The sequence below is a fragment of the Giraffa tippelskirchi genome, chromosome 14, assembly GCF_054371585.1.
Source record: "Giraffa tippelskirchi isolate mGirTip1 chromosome 14, T2T-mGirTip1v1.2.pri, whole genome shotgun sequence".
Classification (NCBI taxonomy): Eukaryota; Metazoa; Chordata; class Mammalia; order Artiodactyla; family Giraffidae; genus Giraffa; species Giraffa tippelskirchi.
Window position 1 is genome coordinate 8,928,040 of NC_137288.1, and position 14,082 is coordinate 8,942,121.

At 55.7% G+C, this 14,082-nt stretch overlaps 2 protein-coding genes and 1 long non-coding RNA gene across 3 annotated transcripts in view; 1 reads left to right on the forward strand and 2 right to left on the reverse strand.

Moving 5' to 3' along the window:
- The window catches only part of LOC145534148 (uncharacterized), a 770,273-nt gene that overhangs the window by 328,411 nt on the left and 427,780 nt on the right, over nucleotides 1-14,082 (forward strand). Inside the window, exons 42-43 of the long non-coding RNA XR_014074274.1 lie at nucleotides 79-190; nucleotides 7,723-7,834. This is a non-coding gene — a long non-coding RNA (uncharacterized LOC145534148). The remainder of the gene's footprint in view (nucleotides 1-78; nucleotides 191-7,722; nucleotides 7,835-14,082) is intronic.
- LOC145534115 (uncharacterized) lies at nucleotides 79-4,017 on the reverse strand. The gene is made up of 3 exons (XM_081561487.1): nucleotides 3,840-4,017; nucleotides 3,128-3,440; nucleotides 79-2,875 (listed from the first exon to the last, which is right to left on the reverse strand). The coding sequence occupies exons 1-3, from the start codon at nucleotides 3,972-3,974 to the stop codon at nucleotides 2,247-2,249; spliced, it is 1,077 nt and encodes a 358-aa protein (XP_081417613.1). The 5' UTR covers nucleotides 3,975-4,017; the 3' UTR covers nucleotides 79-2,246.
- Nucleotides 9,867-11,680, reverse strand: LOC145534108 (uncharacterized). Its single transcript, XM_081561478.1, has 3 exons — nucleotides 11,484-11,680; nucleotides 10,772-11,084; nucleotides 9,867-10,519 (listed from the first exon to the last, which is right to left on the reverse strand). Exons 1-3 carry the CDS (start codon nucleotides 11,616-11,618, stop codon nucleotides 9,891-9,893), a joined length of 1,077 nt encoding a protein of 358 aa, XP_081417604.1. The 5' UTR covers nucleotides 11,619-11,680; the 3' UTR covers nucleotides 9,867-9,890.

Consider the following 14,082-nt stretch of genomic DNA (forward strand, 5'->3'; position numbering starts at 1 on the left):
CGGGGGAGGTCAGGCTCCAGCAGTGGGAGGGGCGTGAGGCCCGCCTGCGGCAGTTGGTGACCTTCCTGCTCCCCTCAGGGCAGAGCCGCCGGCCTGAGAATGAGGGCGCTGCTGAGCCCAGGGCCTGGGATGGCCCGTTGCTGCTGTGGTCCCAGAGCTCCACCCGAGACCTGAGGGAAGCCGTCTGCCCGTGAGTCCTCTCCCGCTTGTCTGTCAGCTTGTTTGAACCATGCTGGGTTTTCTGCCCAGCTGGCTAAGGGGAGTCCCTGGAAATGCAAGGGTGTGGGTTTTGGCAGACTTCAGGGAAGACATGCCAGATGAGCCTGGGAGACTCCAGCTTAATCTGGATTCAGGAGATATCTCTTCGGGCCAGCTAGTAATTGTAGGATAAGCCTAATGAGTCTTCACAGGATGAAGAGAGTAACGTGCCAAGGTAGCAATCGATGTCCTCATTCGAGAGGATGAAGCTGGTGCTCAGAGAAGGGGGGAACTTGGCCACAGCAAGGAGGTGTGCACCCGGACAGAACCCCCAGATCCGGCCATTGGAGCTCAGGGAGGCCACTGGTGTGGCTTGTCCCTGTGGCAGGGGCCGAGGCACGCAGCCCACCCTGATTCCTGCGGGGGCCTGACTTGGGAAGTGCCATCTGGTAGCTTTGAGACTCACCAAACCAAATTGCACTGGAGAGAGGAGGGACACCTTCCTTCATCCACCCCCCACCCCCGCCGGATTCCCACATACCCTGACCCCTTTCTCCCGATTTCGGAGCCATTTCCAGAGTCCCGCTCATATGACCTCATTCGAAGTGCACTGTGGACGAGCTGCCATCTGCAGCTACTACCACAGCGGCCAAGGGCTTTAGCTCCCGACTACCTCCCTTCCTTTGGAACTTGGGGGCCCTCTACTCCCCACTTGCACACCACAGACCTTTGCTGAGGATTGTGGGGACCCTCACTCAGTTTGCAGTACGTTGTAGCCATCCCTGTCCTCTCTATACCTCCCTTGAAACTCAGCTTGTGAGCTCCTTTGGAGCAGCGTGGCCCACCTGGCTGCAACGGAAGAGACACAGCTGACAGTGAAACAACAGCTTAGATCTGAGACCCGGAAAGCTCTGTCAGAAGGGACCTCCCTCTTCACACCGTAGAGGCTGTAGGAGGCGCCAGGCTTTCGAACCAGTGCTGGGGCCAAAATGACTCCACAGCTGTTTTCCTTCCTGGGGAGGGTTCTGGCTCGAGTGGGAATGGCTCAAGTCTCCTAAGGTTCTGCAAGCCCACTGTGTGCAGATTCACGGTACACAGAGAGGAGAAGGTGGAGTCCTGCCCTGTAGGTGGTCACAGCTCACGGATGAGCCAGGCAGGCAGGCAGGCAGGGCATGAGAACACCTGAGCTGCCTTCATGAGTGAATGGTGTGGGGGCAGAGGAAGAGAAGCCGGTCTGCTCCCTCGTGTGGTGCCCCGGGCAGGTTGTCCCCAGAGGAAACCCTTACGACGGTGAGGACTATCACTGCTGTTTCCCAAGGGGTTCCGTCGGTGCGTGTCTTCCCCGGAGCGGTCAGGCCGTCTCTCAAGTACACGGGCCATGGGCATTGCCTCTCCTTGGAACTTCCCATGTGTTTCTCTTTTTTATGGAACAGTGATTTTCTAGAGGGGTTCTGGGCCACAAGGATGTTGGGTCATTTTCTAGCCTTCTGTCATGAAGAACGCTTTCCTGGGTGTTGGGGTGGTTTGTTGTTCCAGCTCCCTTTCTTGGCTTCTTTTGGGAGCTGGTGCAACAAGACGAGCTCAGCCTCTGCCTTCTGGCTGAGATGTCACCCTTGACACAGCAATGCCTGCCTGGAGATAATGATGGCAGTTGCCAAAAGGGCTTCGTTTGGCACATGGTATCTTGAAAGGACGTACACCGTCCTTTCAGATATCAAAGGCTAGTTCAAATGACATACAAATGAGAACTCTCCAATGGAGTCTTACAGTAGTTGGAGAGTCCAAAAAACACTCCTTCAGTCATTTCACTGAGAGTCATTGATTGGGGACACCAAGAATATAGGAAGGAATGCACAAAGAAAGGATGAAATTGTGTTCAGGATCGGGGGAAGGGATGAACAGGGCGTGCTTGCCTTGAATCCAGGCTTTGTTGGGGGGTGGGGCATAAAGATCAAACGGGTCTGAAACTACAAAGTGGTGATGGTAACACAGTATCACCAGAGTTACACAACAGTGTTCCCAAATTGCAACAATGATGAAAAAGTTTACTAATCCCAACTTAACCAACAAAAGTACAGGAAACCATACAAAAAATAAAACATCACCAGAAAGGTGGAAACAAAGCAAATGCAAAGCAGTTCAGGGGAAAGGAACTCCATGTCCCCTGGGGGCAGACCGAGTTGCCAGCGTCCACGGTGAGCAGACGGGGATGGAGGCTGCAGAGCCGACCGCTCCCCTGGACGTGGTGTTTCCGGCAAGGGCTCTGGGTGTCTGTCCAGAGCGGGGGCTCGTTCTCCCTGCAGGGGTGGGTGAGTCATCGTGGGCGTCTGGGTGTTGCGCGGGAGCCAGGGCAGGCTCTCCCTGCCGAGGCGGTGACTCCTCCTCTGCCTCGGGTTCTCCTGCCAGAGCCCGAGCAGGTAGAGGTGCACGTGGAGGTGGAGGTTCTGGCTGAGGGGGTGGGACATCAGTGCCTGGGGCTGGGGGTCCTGCAGGCATGGAGATCCGATCTGCCCGGTGTGCTGGCCAGTACCCAGCTGGCCTGGTGTCTCTGCGAGGGCAAGTCTCGGTTCTCCATCTGCCCTCGGTGGATCCCTGGGTCCTGCACCTGGAGCCAGCACCTCTGTAGGGACAGGTCTGGGAAGCGGAGCCTGGTTCCAGTTGGAGGCCAGTGCTAGAGCTGGGGGAGAAGCAAAGTTTGCCCACAGGCCAGCCTTGGCATGTGCGTCTCCCGGGACAGAAAGCTTCCAAGAGATTCCCAAAGAATACCCAGCGTCGGATGTCTTTTGGGACTGAAGTGTGCAAGATGGGGGGCGGGGGGTGTGAGGCCAGCGCTTGCTGCAGGCCCAGCAGCAGCTTTCGGGGACTCGTCCCTGTGTAGCTCAGCACCCCCTCCCCACACACTCCCGTGCACCAGCCCCAGCGTCCTCACCTCTGTGCTCTGGCGTGCTGGGCTCCAGGTCCTCCTGCTGCCTCAGAGGCCGGGGTTCTCGGGACTCTGGGTCGGAGCCGGGTGTGCTGAGCTCCGTGGCAGCCTCAGACTGGGCCGCCGGGTGTATCCTGGGCGGTGTCTCGGCAGCAGGCCTTCCCCGCCTCCGCTTCTCCCCCGGTGGGGCTGATGCCTCCGTGGGCACGCTTACCTGGAGCCTGCACTGGGCCTCACGGGCGGGGGGGTGGTGCTCCGACCCCTCCCTCCGGGAGGTGGATGGGGTGTCCCCGTCCTCGGCCTCATCACGTGGGAAGCTCTGCAACGACAGTGACCGTCAGCCAGCCATGCTAGGAGTTTTCCGAGCTGGGCCTGGGCAGTGGAGCCGCTGCTTCTGCCTGCTCGAACTTCTCTTCCCAGAAGGGTCAGAGACGTGTGTCTGCTCAGATCCCCACCCGGGAGGAAAGAGACCCACCTGAGGGTGTGAGGTCCGCCTGGGCGGCCGCCGCTGCCCGCACTCTCCCCATCCCGCCCAGCCTGCTCTCCCCTGGGGTGTGGGCACAACTTGTCCGCAGGCTTCTGACCCCACATCTGCCTGGGCTTCCTTGAGGGAGACACACCCCAAGAAACCCGCATCCACACACACAGGCAAAGGACCCGCTGTTTCCGGGTGGCATGGGAGAGGCGGCCTGGTCCGTCCTGGGGCTCCCCGTGTTACCTTTCTGTTTCTCCGGGCAAAGGGCCAGAGGCCTCTCGGGGGTGTCCTGAGCCAACGTCGACAGGGTGCCCGCGCACACTGCCTGTGAGCACTCCTGAGGCCCCGGCCTATGGGCAGGGGCAAACAGCCGAACATCCTGGCAGCCAGTGAACTGGCTGGGGGCTCCTCTCCGCTCTGGAGGCCTGGATACCCGGGCTGCGGGTTCTGTTGGGTTCTGTTGCCGGCAGGTGACATCATCTCCTGGGGTTCGTGCTGAGGTCCCTTCCCCAAAACTTCCCAAGGGAATCTCTGGGTTTCTGACTGCGCGACCACCCCCCTTGGGCCATGTGCAGGCATAGTGACACCCACACAGCCCAGCCCACAGCCCTGGGGAGGCCTGGGTTCAGCCAGGGCCTGAGCTCCGAGGACCCCACTGCTCTCAGACCAGGCTCCTTCTTCTCATAAGTGGTGTGGCCCTGGACAAGCATATGCCCCTCAGGGTTGCCCCAGTCTCTCCATCTGCAGAGCGGTGGTCATTCTCCCATCTGCTTCCTAGGTCTGTCGGCCTACGAGCAGCTCCATGCCTTTCCACCTGGGGCCGATATCACGTGGAGCTTGTGCGCTGAGACTTCAGAAAGAAAGATTCCATCCAGGGCTGACACAGCACAGAATGGGGCAGAACGAGGCCTGGATGCGCCGTGGTACCCAGGAAAAGGCACTCCCCCTCCTGACTGTTTTGAGACCCCGCATCCAAGTTGGAGGACCGAAAGGAAGACTCGAAGGTCTCCCTCTCTTACAGAAAAGAGTAGCCAACTTTCTGCTCCTCTGTTTCCATTGAGATTCTGTTCAAGTGTCCCAGCTCGGCTTCTGCGGGTGGCTGAGCTTCTAATGGCTCCCTGCGTTCTTGTCTTTTCCTCTCCAAACCTTCCGTCCTTTTCCCCCTTCTGGGGTGGAAGGGCGCTGTCATTGCTTCTACCTTCGAGGCAGATTGAGGAAAAGTCTGGACCGTCGACTCCTTTCCTCTCTTTGGTTCCGTGTCTCTCTCTGGCTGTGTCCCTCTCTTTTCCTTTCTCAGTTCCGTCTGTGTCTTCCTCTTTCTCTCTCGTGTGTGGATGGATGGATGCTAGGGATGCACATGTATATGATTAGATGAGGGTTATGTTTTAGGGATAGGTTAGAGGGAGAGAAAGGCTTTAGGTCGGAGTTGGTCATGGGGGAAGGGTCAAGGGTGGTGGTGGTGTTGTTTCTTGGAATCTGAGTGCTGTGCATTCTTCGTCTCTTTCCATATGAACCCCTTCTCAGATACACCACTTGCAAGGAGTCTCTCATGTTCTGTTTCCTATCTTTTGCATTTGTGAATGCTTAGCTTCTCTGTTGTGAAGAGGTTCCATTGGATGGAAACCCATGGGTGTACTTCGCGTACCTCTTTGCCTTACTTGAAGAGACCCATTTCGACCTCCGCCCAGCAAATGGCAAGGAGACTCTGATGTTAAGGAGCCTTTGACCTACGCTTCTTTCTAGCTATCTCATGACATCAGTCTTTAGGGTGAGGTTTTCCCCCTATATTGAGGTGGTATGAGATCAAAACCAATAGCGTTCTTCAGATGTAGCTGTCTGGTTTTCCCATGGACATTGATTGAAGAGGCTTTCTTGTTCCCATTTGGATATTCTCCCCTTCTGTGTCAGAGATGAGTTGACCATGGATGCTGGCGTTTGTTTCTGGACCCTCCACTTTATTCCATCGATCTGGATCTGTGTGTGTTGTTGTATTCCCAATAGCATACTGTCCTGCTGCTGCTGCTGCGGCTAAGTCACTTCAGTCGTGTCTGACTCTGCGTGACCCCATGGCCTGCAGCCTACCAGGCTCCTCCGTCCAGGACATTTTCCAGGCAAGAGTACTGGAGTGGGTCGCCATTGCCTTCTCCGATACTCTCCTGAGGATCCTAGTTTGGTCGTCTAATTTCCTTTCACACAACCTTGGATGTCCGTATCGGGGCTTTTTCGTCGGATTGTATTGACAGTTTAGGCTCTTTTCTGTCTCCGTACCCCTTTTGCAATTCTTTGTTCGGTGCGAAAATGCATTGGCATTTTGGGAGGAATAGCATCGAAGCTGTGGATTGCCTTGTGGGGCTGTGACATCATTTTCCCAATAGGAATTCTTTCAAGCCCTGAGCACAGCTTCTCTTTCCAGTGATTGGTGTGGGCTTGATCTTCCTTCTTCCATCTCTCGCCGTTTTGTGAGAACAGGTCCATCCTTCCCTTCTGGGTTAGATGGACTGGTGGGTATCACTTCAGTGAATGGCATTGTCAGTGGGGGTGATAATTCCCTTCTCGTTGGAAGACTTTGCTGTGAGTATTAGAAATGCAAGTGACTTCTCTTCCCCTTCCTCCCTGTCCATCTCTCAGAGCCACCGGGAAACAGAGGCCTCATCCACGGTCACACAGGCCTGAGGGGGTGCAACTAGACTGTTGTTTCTTCAGGCCCTCAGTGCTGGACATCATCCGGGATCCTCTGTGTGTGTCTTCCTCAGTCTGGTGTCCCTTCAGACCTTTCCCTAGTTTTCACAGGCTTGTTGTGTTGGTGTTCTTTGTCTGTTTGGAGACACATCCTTGATAAGCTTTGTGTTTCCACTCATTCGTCTCGCGATGTATGACCTGTCTTTTGCTTTTGTCATGAGGTCTTTCCCACAGTAGATATCTTTGATTTTGCAAAGTCCACTGTATTCTCTGTTTTTTTTTTTTTTTTGTGGACTGGCTTTTAGTTTTGTGTGTGAAGACTCAAAGCACGTGTCCGGTTTCTGCTCATTGTTCTTTGAGATTTGTGACAAGTTTTCATGGAAAGTTTGTCTAGGGATAACTGGAAGTGAACTCGGTGTAAGGTGTCAAGTCTCCATCTCCATTCCTGTCATCCCCTGCAGTTTCCAATTCCCTGTTCCTGAGTGGTTTTAGAGACCTTGTGGGGAGTTTGGTTGCATTGGAGTTTGCATTTCCACCTTGATTCGATTCACACTGTTCTGCCCTCAGGGACACTGTCAAGGGGGAGTGAGGAGCAGCCTGCACTTCCAGCAGTGACCACACGGTGGGGCGAGTGCTGCTCTCCCCTCAGGGAGCCCCAGGCCACAGGCATCCCAGTGAGGAGCCAGCTCTGTGCTCAGCTGAAAGGAGTTAGTCTCTCAGGAGCCTCTGAGCCCTTGCCTTTGGATCACCCAGGGTGGGCATTTACTGGGACAGAAAAAATTGCCCTGAATTCCATGGACGGAAGAGCCTGGCTGTGTAGAGTTCGTGAGTTGCCGCGAATCAGACACAACTGAGGACACAAAAATTCTATAGATTAAAACACTTTTTGGGGGTGGGGGGGAGTGAAAGGGGGGGATGTGGGTTTTTTTGTCTTATATAATAGCCAAGGGAAATCTAGTTTAAACCTAAATTCACATAGACGGGAAAGGTATAGCTCTCCGTCACCCTATTAAAAAAAAAAAAAAACTACTAAACTTTTCTGAAAGTTTATTTAGTAGCTTCCTTGAGCAGTTCATTGTGAAGCATTTTTTTTTTTTTTCTGTGACATTGGCCTCATTAAAAAGCACGGTTTGCCTTTACTGGATAATTCTGTTCATTGGTTTCTTAGGGAACCTTGGTAATATTTGAGTTTCCTGGGGAGTATGGTCACATGACCTGGCCCTGGCCAATCGGTGCGTTCCACCTCCCTGGCCACTGTGATTGGCTCCGGGCTGGGGCAGTGCCCAATCGGGGCCCAGGGCCGGGCCTCCCGTTGGAAGCCAGGGGAAGACGAGCTGTCGTCCTGCTGGGGTAGGGGAAGGGGTGGGGCCGGGGGAGGTCAGGCTCCAGCAGTGGGAGGGGCGTGAGGCCCGCCTGCGGCAGTTGGTGACCTTCCTGCTCCCCTCAGGGCAGAGCCGCCGGCCTGAGAATGAGGGCGCTGCTGAGCCCAGGGCCTGGGATGGCCCGTTGCTGCTGTGGTCCCAGAGCTCCACCCGAGACCTGAGGGAAGCCGTCTGCCCGTGAGTCCTCTCCCGCTTGTCTGTCAGCTTGTTTGAAGCATGCTGGGTTTTCTGCCCAGCTGGCTAAGGGGAGTCCCTGGAAATGCAAGGGTGTGGGTTTTGGCAGACTTCAGGGAAGACATGCCAGATGAGCCTGGGAGACTCCAGCTTAATCTGGATTCAGGAGATATCTCTTCGGGCCAGCTAGTAATTGTAGGATAAGCCTAATGAGTCTTCACAGGATGAAGAGAGTAACGTGCCAAGGTAGCAATCGATGTCCTCATTCGAGAGGATGAAGCTGGTGCTCAGAGAAGGGGGGAACTTGGCCACAGCAAGGAGGTGTGCACCCAGACAGAACCCCCAGATCCGGCCATTGGAGCTCAGGGAGGCCACTGGTGTGGCTTGTCCCTGTGGCAGGGGCCGAGGCACGCAGCCCACCCTGATTCCTGCGGGGGCCTGACTTGGGAAGTGCCATCTGGTAGCTTTGAGACTCACCAAACCAAATTGCACTGGAGAGAGGAGGGACACCTTCCTTCATCCACCCCCCACCCCCGCCGGATTCCCACATACCCTGACCCCTTTCTCCCGATTTCGGAGCCATTTCCAGAGTCCCGCTCATATGACCTCATTCGAAGTGCACTGTGGACGAGCTGCCATCTGCAGCTACTACCACAGCGGCCAAGGGCTTTAGCTCCCGACTACCTCCCTTCCTTTGGAACTTGGGGGCCCTCTACTCCCCACTTGCACACCACAGACCTTTGCTGAGGATTGTGGGGACCCTCACTCAGTTTGCAGTACGTTGTAGCCATCCCTGTCCTCTCTATACCTCCCTTGAAACTCAGCTTGTGAGCTCCTTTGGAGCAGCGTGGCCCACCTGGCTGCAACGGAAGAGACACAGCTGACAGTGAAACAACAGCTTAGATCTGAGACCCGGAAAGCTCTGTCAGAAGGGACCTCCCTCTTCACACCGTAGAGGCTGTAGGAGGCGCCAGGCTTTCGAACCAGTGCTGGGGCCAAAATGACTCCACAGCTGTTTTCCTTCCTGGGGAGGGTTCTGGCTCGAGTGGGAATGGCTCAAGTCTCCTAAGGTTCTGCAAGCCCACTGTGTGCAGATTCACGGTACACAGAGAGGAGAAGGTGGAGTCCTGCCCTGTAGGTGGTCACAGCTCACGGATGAGCCAGGCAGGCAGGCAGGCAGGGCATGAGAACACCTGAGCTGCCTTCATGAGTGAATGGTGTGGGGGCAGAGGAAGAGAAGCCGGTCTGCTCCCTCGTGTGGTGCCCCGGGCAGGTTGTCCCCAGAGGAAACCCTTACGACGGTGAGGACTATCACTGCTGTTTCCCAAGGGGTTCCGTCGGTGCGTGTCTTCCCCGGAGCGGTCAGGCCGTCTCTCAAGTACACGGGCCATGGGCATTGCCTCTCCTTGGAACTTCCCATGTGTTTCTCTTTTTTATGGAACAGTGATTTTCTAGAGGGGTTCTGGGCCACAAGGATGTTGGGTCATTTTCTAGCCTTCTGTCATGAAGAACGCTTTCCTGGGTGTTGGGGTGGTTTGTTGTTCCAGCTCCCGTTCTTGGCTTCTTTTGGGAGCTGGTGCAACAAGACGAGCTCAGCCTCTGCCTTCTGGCTGAGATGTCACCCTTGACACAGCAATGCCTGCCTGGAGATAATGATGGCAGTTGCCAAAAGGGCTTCGTTTGGCACATGGTATCTTGAAAGGACGTACACCGTCCTTTCAGATATCAAAGGCTAGTTCAAATGACATACAAATGAGAACTCTCCAATGGAGTCTTACAGTAGTTGGAGAGTCCAAAAAACACTCCTTCAGTCATTTCACTGAGAGTCATTGATTGGGGACACCAAGAATATAGGAAGGAATGCACAAAGAAAGGATGAAATTGTGTTCAGGATCGGGGGAAGGGATGAACAGGGCGTGCTTGCCTTGAATCCAGGCTTTGTTGGGGGGTGGGGCATAAAGATCAAACGGGTCTGAAACTACAAAGTGGTGATGGTAACACAGTATCACCAGAGTTACACAACAGTGTTCCCAAATTGCAACAATGATGAAAAAGTTTACTAATCCCAACTTAACCAACAAAAGTACAGGAAACCATACAAAAAATAAAACATCACCAGAAAGGTGGAAACAAAGCAAATGCAAAGCAGTTCAGGGGAAAGGAACTCCATGTCCCCTGGGGGCAGACCGAGTTGCCAGCGTCCACGGTGAGCAGACGGGGATGGAGGCTGCAGAGCCGACCGCTCCCCTGGACGTGGTGTTTCCGGCAAGGGCTCTGGGTGTCTGTCCAGAGCGGGGGCTCGTTCTCCCTGCAGGGGTGGGTGAGTCATCGTGGGCGTCTGGGTGTTGCGCGGGAGCCAGGGCAGGCTCTCCCTGCCGAGGCGGTGACTCCTCCTCTGCCTCGGGTTCTCCTGCCAGAGCCCGAGCAGGTAGAGGTGCACGTGGAGGTGGAGGTTCTGGCTGAGGGGGTGGGACATCAGTGCCTGGGGCTGGGGGTCCTGCAGGCATGGAGATCCGATCTGCCCGGTGTGCTGGCCAGTACCCAGCTGGCCTGGTGTCTCTGCGAGGGCAAGTCTCGGTTCTCCATCTGCCCTCGGTGGATCCCTGGGTCCTGCACCTGGAGCCAGCACCTCTGTAGGGACAGGTCTGGGAAGCGGAGCCTGGTTCCAGTTGGAGGCCAGTGCTAGAGCTGGGGGAGAAGCAAAGTTTGCCCACAGGCCAGCCTTGGCATGTGCGTCTCCCGGGACAGAAAGCTTCCAAGAGATTCCCAAAGAATACCCAGCGTCGGATGTCTTTTGGGACTGAAGTGTGCAAGATGGGGGGCGGGGGGTGTGAGGCCAGCGCTTGCTGCAGGCCCAGCAGCAGCTTTCGGGGACTCGTCCCTGTGTAGCTCAGCACCCCCTCCCCACACACTCCCGTGCACCAGCCCCAGCGTCCTCACCTCTGTGCTCTGGCGTGCTGGGCTCCAGGTCCTCCTGCTGCCTCAGAGGCCGGGGTTCTCGGGACTCTGGGTCGGAGCCGGGTGTGCTGAGCTCCGTGGCAGCCTCAGACTGGGCCGCCGGGTGTATCCTGGGCGGTGTCTCGGCAGCAGGCCTTCCCCGCCTCCGCTTCTCCCCCGGTGGGGCTGATGCCTCCGTGGGCACGCTCACCTGGAGCCTGCACTGGGCCTCACGGGCGGGGGGGTGGTGCTCCGACCCCTCCCTCCGGGAGGTGGATGGGGTGTCCCCGTCCTCGGCCTCATCACGTGGGAAGCTCTGCAACGACAGTGACCGTCAGCCAGCCATGCTAGGAGTTTTCCGAGCTGGGCCTGGGCAGTGGAGCCGCTGCTTCTGCCTGCTCGAACTTCTCTTCCCAGAAGGGTCAGAGACGTGTGTCTGCTCAGATCCCCACCCGGGAGGAAAGAGACCCACCTGAGGGTGTGAGGTCCGCCTGGGCGGCCGCCGCTGCCCGCACTCTCCCCATCCCGCCCAGCCTGCTCTCCCCTGGGGTGTGGACACAACTTGTCCGCAGGCTTCTGACCCCACATCCGCCTGGGCTTCCTTGAGGGAGACACACCCCAAGAAACCCGCATCCACACACACAGGCAAAGGACCCGCTGTTTCCGGGTGGCATGGGAGAGGCGGCCTGGTCCGTCCTGGGGCTCCCCGTGTTACCTTTCTGTTTCTCCGGGCAAAGGGCCAGAGGCCTCTCGGGGGTGTCCTGAGCCAACGTCGACAGGGTGCCCGTGCACACTGCCTGTGAGCACTCCTGAGTCCCCGGCCTCTGGGCAGGGGCAAACAGCAGAACATCCTGGCAGCCAGTGAACTGGCTGGGGGCTCCTCTCCGCTCTGGAGGCCTGGATACCCGGGCTGCGGGTTCTGTTGGGTTCTGTTGCCGGCAGGTGACATCATCTCCTGGGGTTCGTGCTGAGGTCCCTTCCCCAAAACTTCCCAAGGGAATCTCTGGGTTTCTGACTGCGCGACCACCCCCCTTGGGCCATGTGCAGGCACAGTGACACCCACACAGCCCAGCCCACAGCCCTGGGGAGGCCTGGGTTCAGCCAGGGCCTGAGCTCCGAGGACCCCACTGCTCTCAGACCAGGCTCCTTCTTCTCATAAGTGGTGTGGCCCTGGACAAGCATATGCCCCTCAGGGTTGCCCCAGTCTCTCCATCTGCAGAGCGGTGGTCATTCTCCCATCTGCTTCCTAGGTCTGTCGGCCTACGAGCAGCTCCATGCCTTTCCACCTGGGGCCGATATCACGTGGAGCTTGTGCGCTGAGACTTCAGAAAGAAAGATTCCATCCAGGGCTGACACAGCACAGAATGGGGCAGAACGAGGCCTGGATGCGCCGTGGTACCCAGGAAAAGGCACTCCCCCTCCTGACTGTTTTGAGACCCCGCATCCAAGTTGGAGGACCGAAAGGAAGACTCGAAGGTCTCCCTCTCTTACAGAAAAGAGTAGCCAACTTTCTGCTCCTCTGTTTCCATTGAGATTCTGTTCAAGTGTCCCAGCTCGGCTTCTGCGGGTGGCTGAGCTTCTAATGGCTCCCTGCGTTCTTGTCTTTTCCTCTCCAAACCTTCCGTCCTTTTCCCCCTTCTGGGGTGGAAGGGCGCTGTCATTGCTTCTACCTTCGAGGCAGATTGAGGAAAAGTCTGGACCGTCGACTCCTTTCCTCTCTTTGGTTCCGTGTCTCTCTCTGGCTGTGTCCCTCTCTTTTCCTTTCTCAGTTCCGTCTGTGTCTTCCTCTTTCTCTCTCGTGTGTGGATGGATGGATGCTAGGGATGCACATGTATATGATTAGATGAGGGTTATGTTTTAGGGATAGGTTAGAGGGAGAGAAAGGCTTTAGGTCGGAGTTGGTCATGGGGGAAGGGTCAAGGGTGGTGGTGGTGTTGTTTCTTGGAATCTGAGTGCTGTGCATTCTTCGTCTCTTTCCATATGAACCCCTTCTCAGATACACCACTTGCAAGGAGTCTCTCATGTTCTGTTTCCTATCTTTTGCATTTGTGAATGCTTAGCTTCTCTGTTGTGAAGAGGTTCCATTGGATGGAAACCCATGGGTGTACTTCGCGTACCTCTTTGCCTTACTTGAAGAGACCCATTTCGACCTCCGCCCAGCAAATGGCAAGGAGACTCTGATGTTAAGGAGCCTTTGACCTACGCTTCTTTCTAGCTATCTCATGACATCAGTCTTTAGGGTGAGGTTTTCCCCCTATATTGAGGTGGTATGAGATCAAAACCAATAGCGTTCTTCAGATGTAGCTGTCTGGTTTTCCCATGGACATTGATTGAAGAGGCTTTCTTGTTCCCATTTGGATATTCTCCCCTTCTGTGTCAGAGATGAGTTGACCATGGATGCTGGGGTTTGTTTCTGGACCCTCCACTTTATTCCATCGATCTGGATCTGTGTGTGTTGTTGTATTCCCAATAGCATACTGTCCTGCTGCTGCTGCTGCGGCTAAGTCACTTCAGTCGTGTCTGACTCTGCGTGACCCCATGGCCTGCAGCCTACCAGGCTCCTCCGTCCAGGACATTTTCCAGGCAAGAGTACTGGAGTGGGTCGCCATTGCCTTCTCCGATACTCTCCTGAGGATCCTAGTTTGGTCGTCTAATTTCCTTTCACACAACCTTGGATGTCCGTATCGGGGCTTTTTCGTCGGATTGTATTGACAGTTTAGGCTCTTTTCTGTCTCCGTACCCCTTTTGCAATTCTTTGTTCGGTGCGAAAATGCATTGGCATTTTGGGAGGAATAGCATCGAAGCTGTGGATTGCCTTGTGGGGCTGTGACATCATTTTCCCAATAGGAATTCTTTCAAGCCCTGAGCACAGCTTCTCTTTCCAGTGATTGGTGTGGGCTTGATCTTCCTTCTTCCATCTCTCGCCGTTTTGTGAGAACAGGTCCATCCTTCCCTTCTGGGTTAGATGGACTGGTGGGTATCACTTCAGTGAATGGCATTGTCAGTGGGGGTGATAATTCCCTTCTCGTTGGAAGACTTTGCTGTGAGTATTAGAAATGCAAGTGACTTCTCTTCCCCTTCCTCCCTGTCCATCTCTCAGAGCCACCGGGAAACAGAGGCCTCATCCACGGTCACACAGGCCTGAGGGGGTGCAACTAGACTGTTGTTTCTTCAGGCCCTCAGTGCTGGACATCATCCGGGATCCTCTGTGTGTGTCTTCCTCAGTCTGGTGTCCCTTCAGACCTTTCCCTAGTTTTCACAGGCTTGTTGTGTTGGTGTTCTTTGTCTGTTTGGAGACACATCCTTGATAAGCT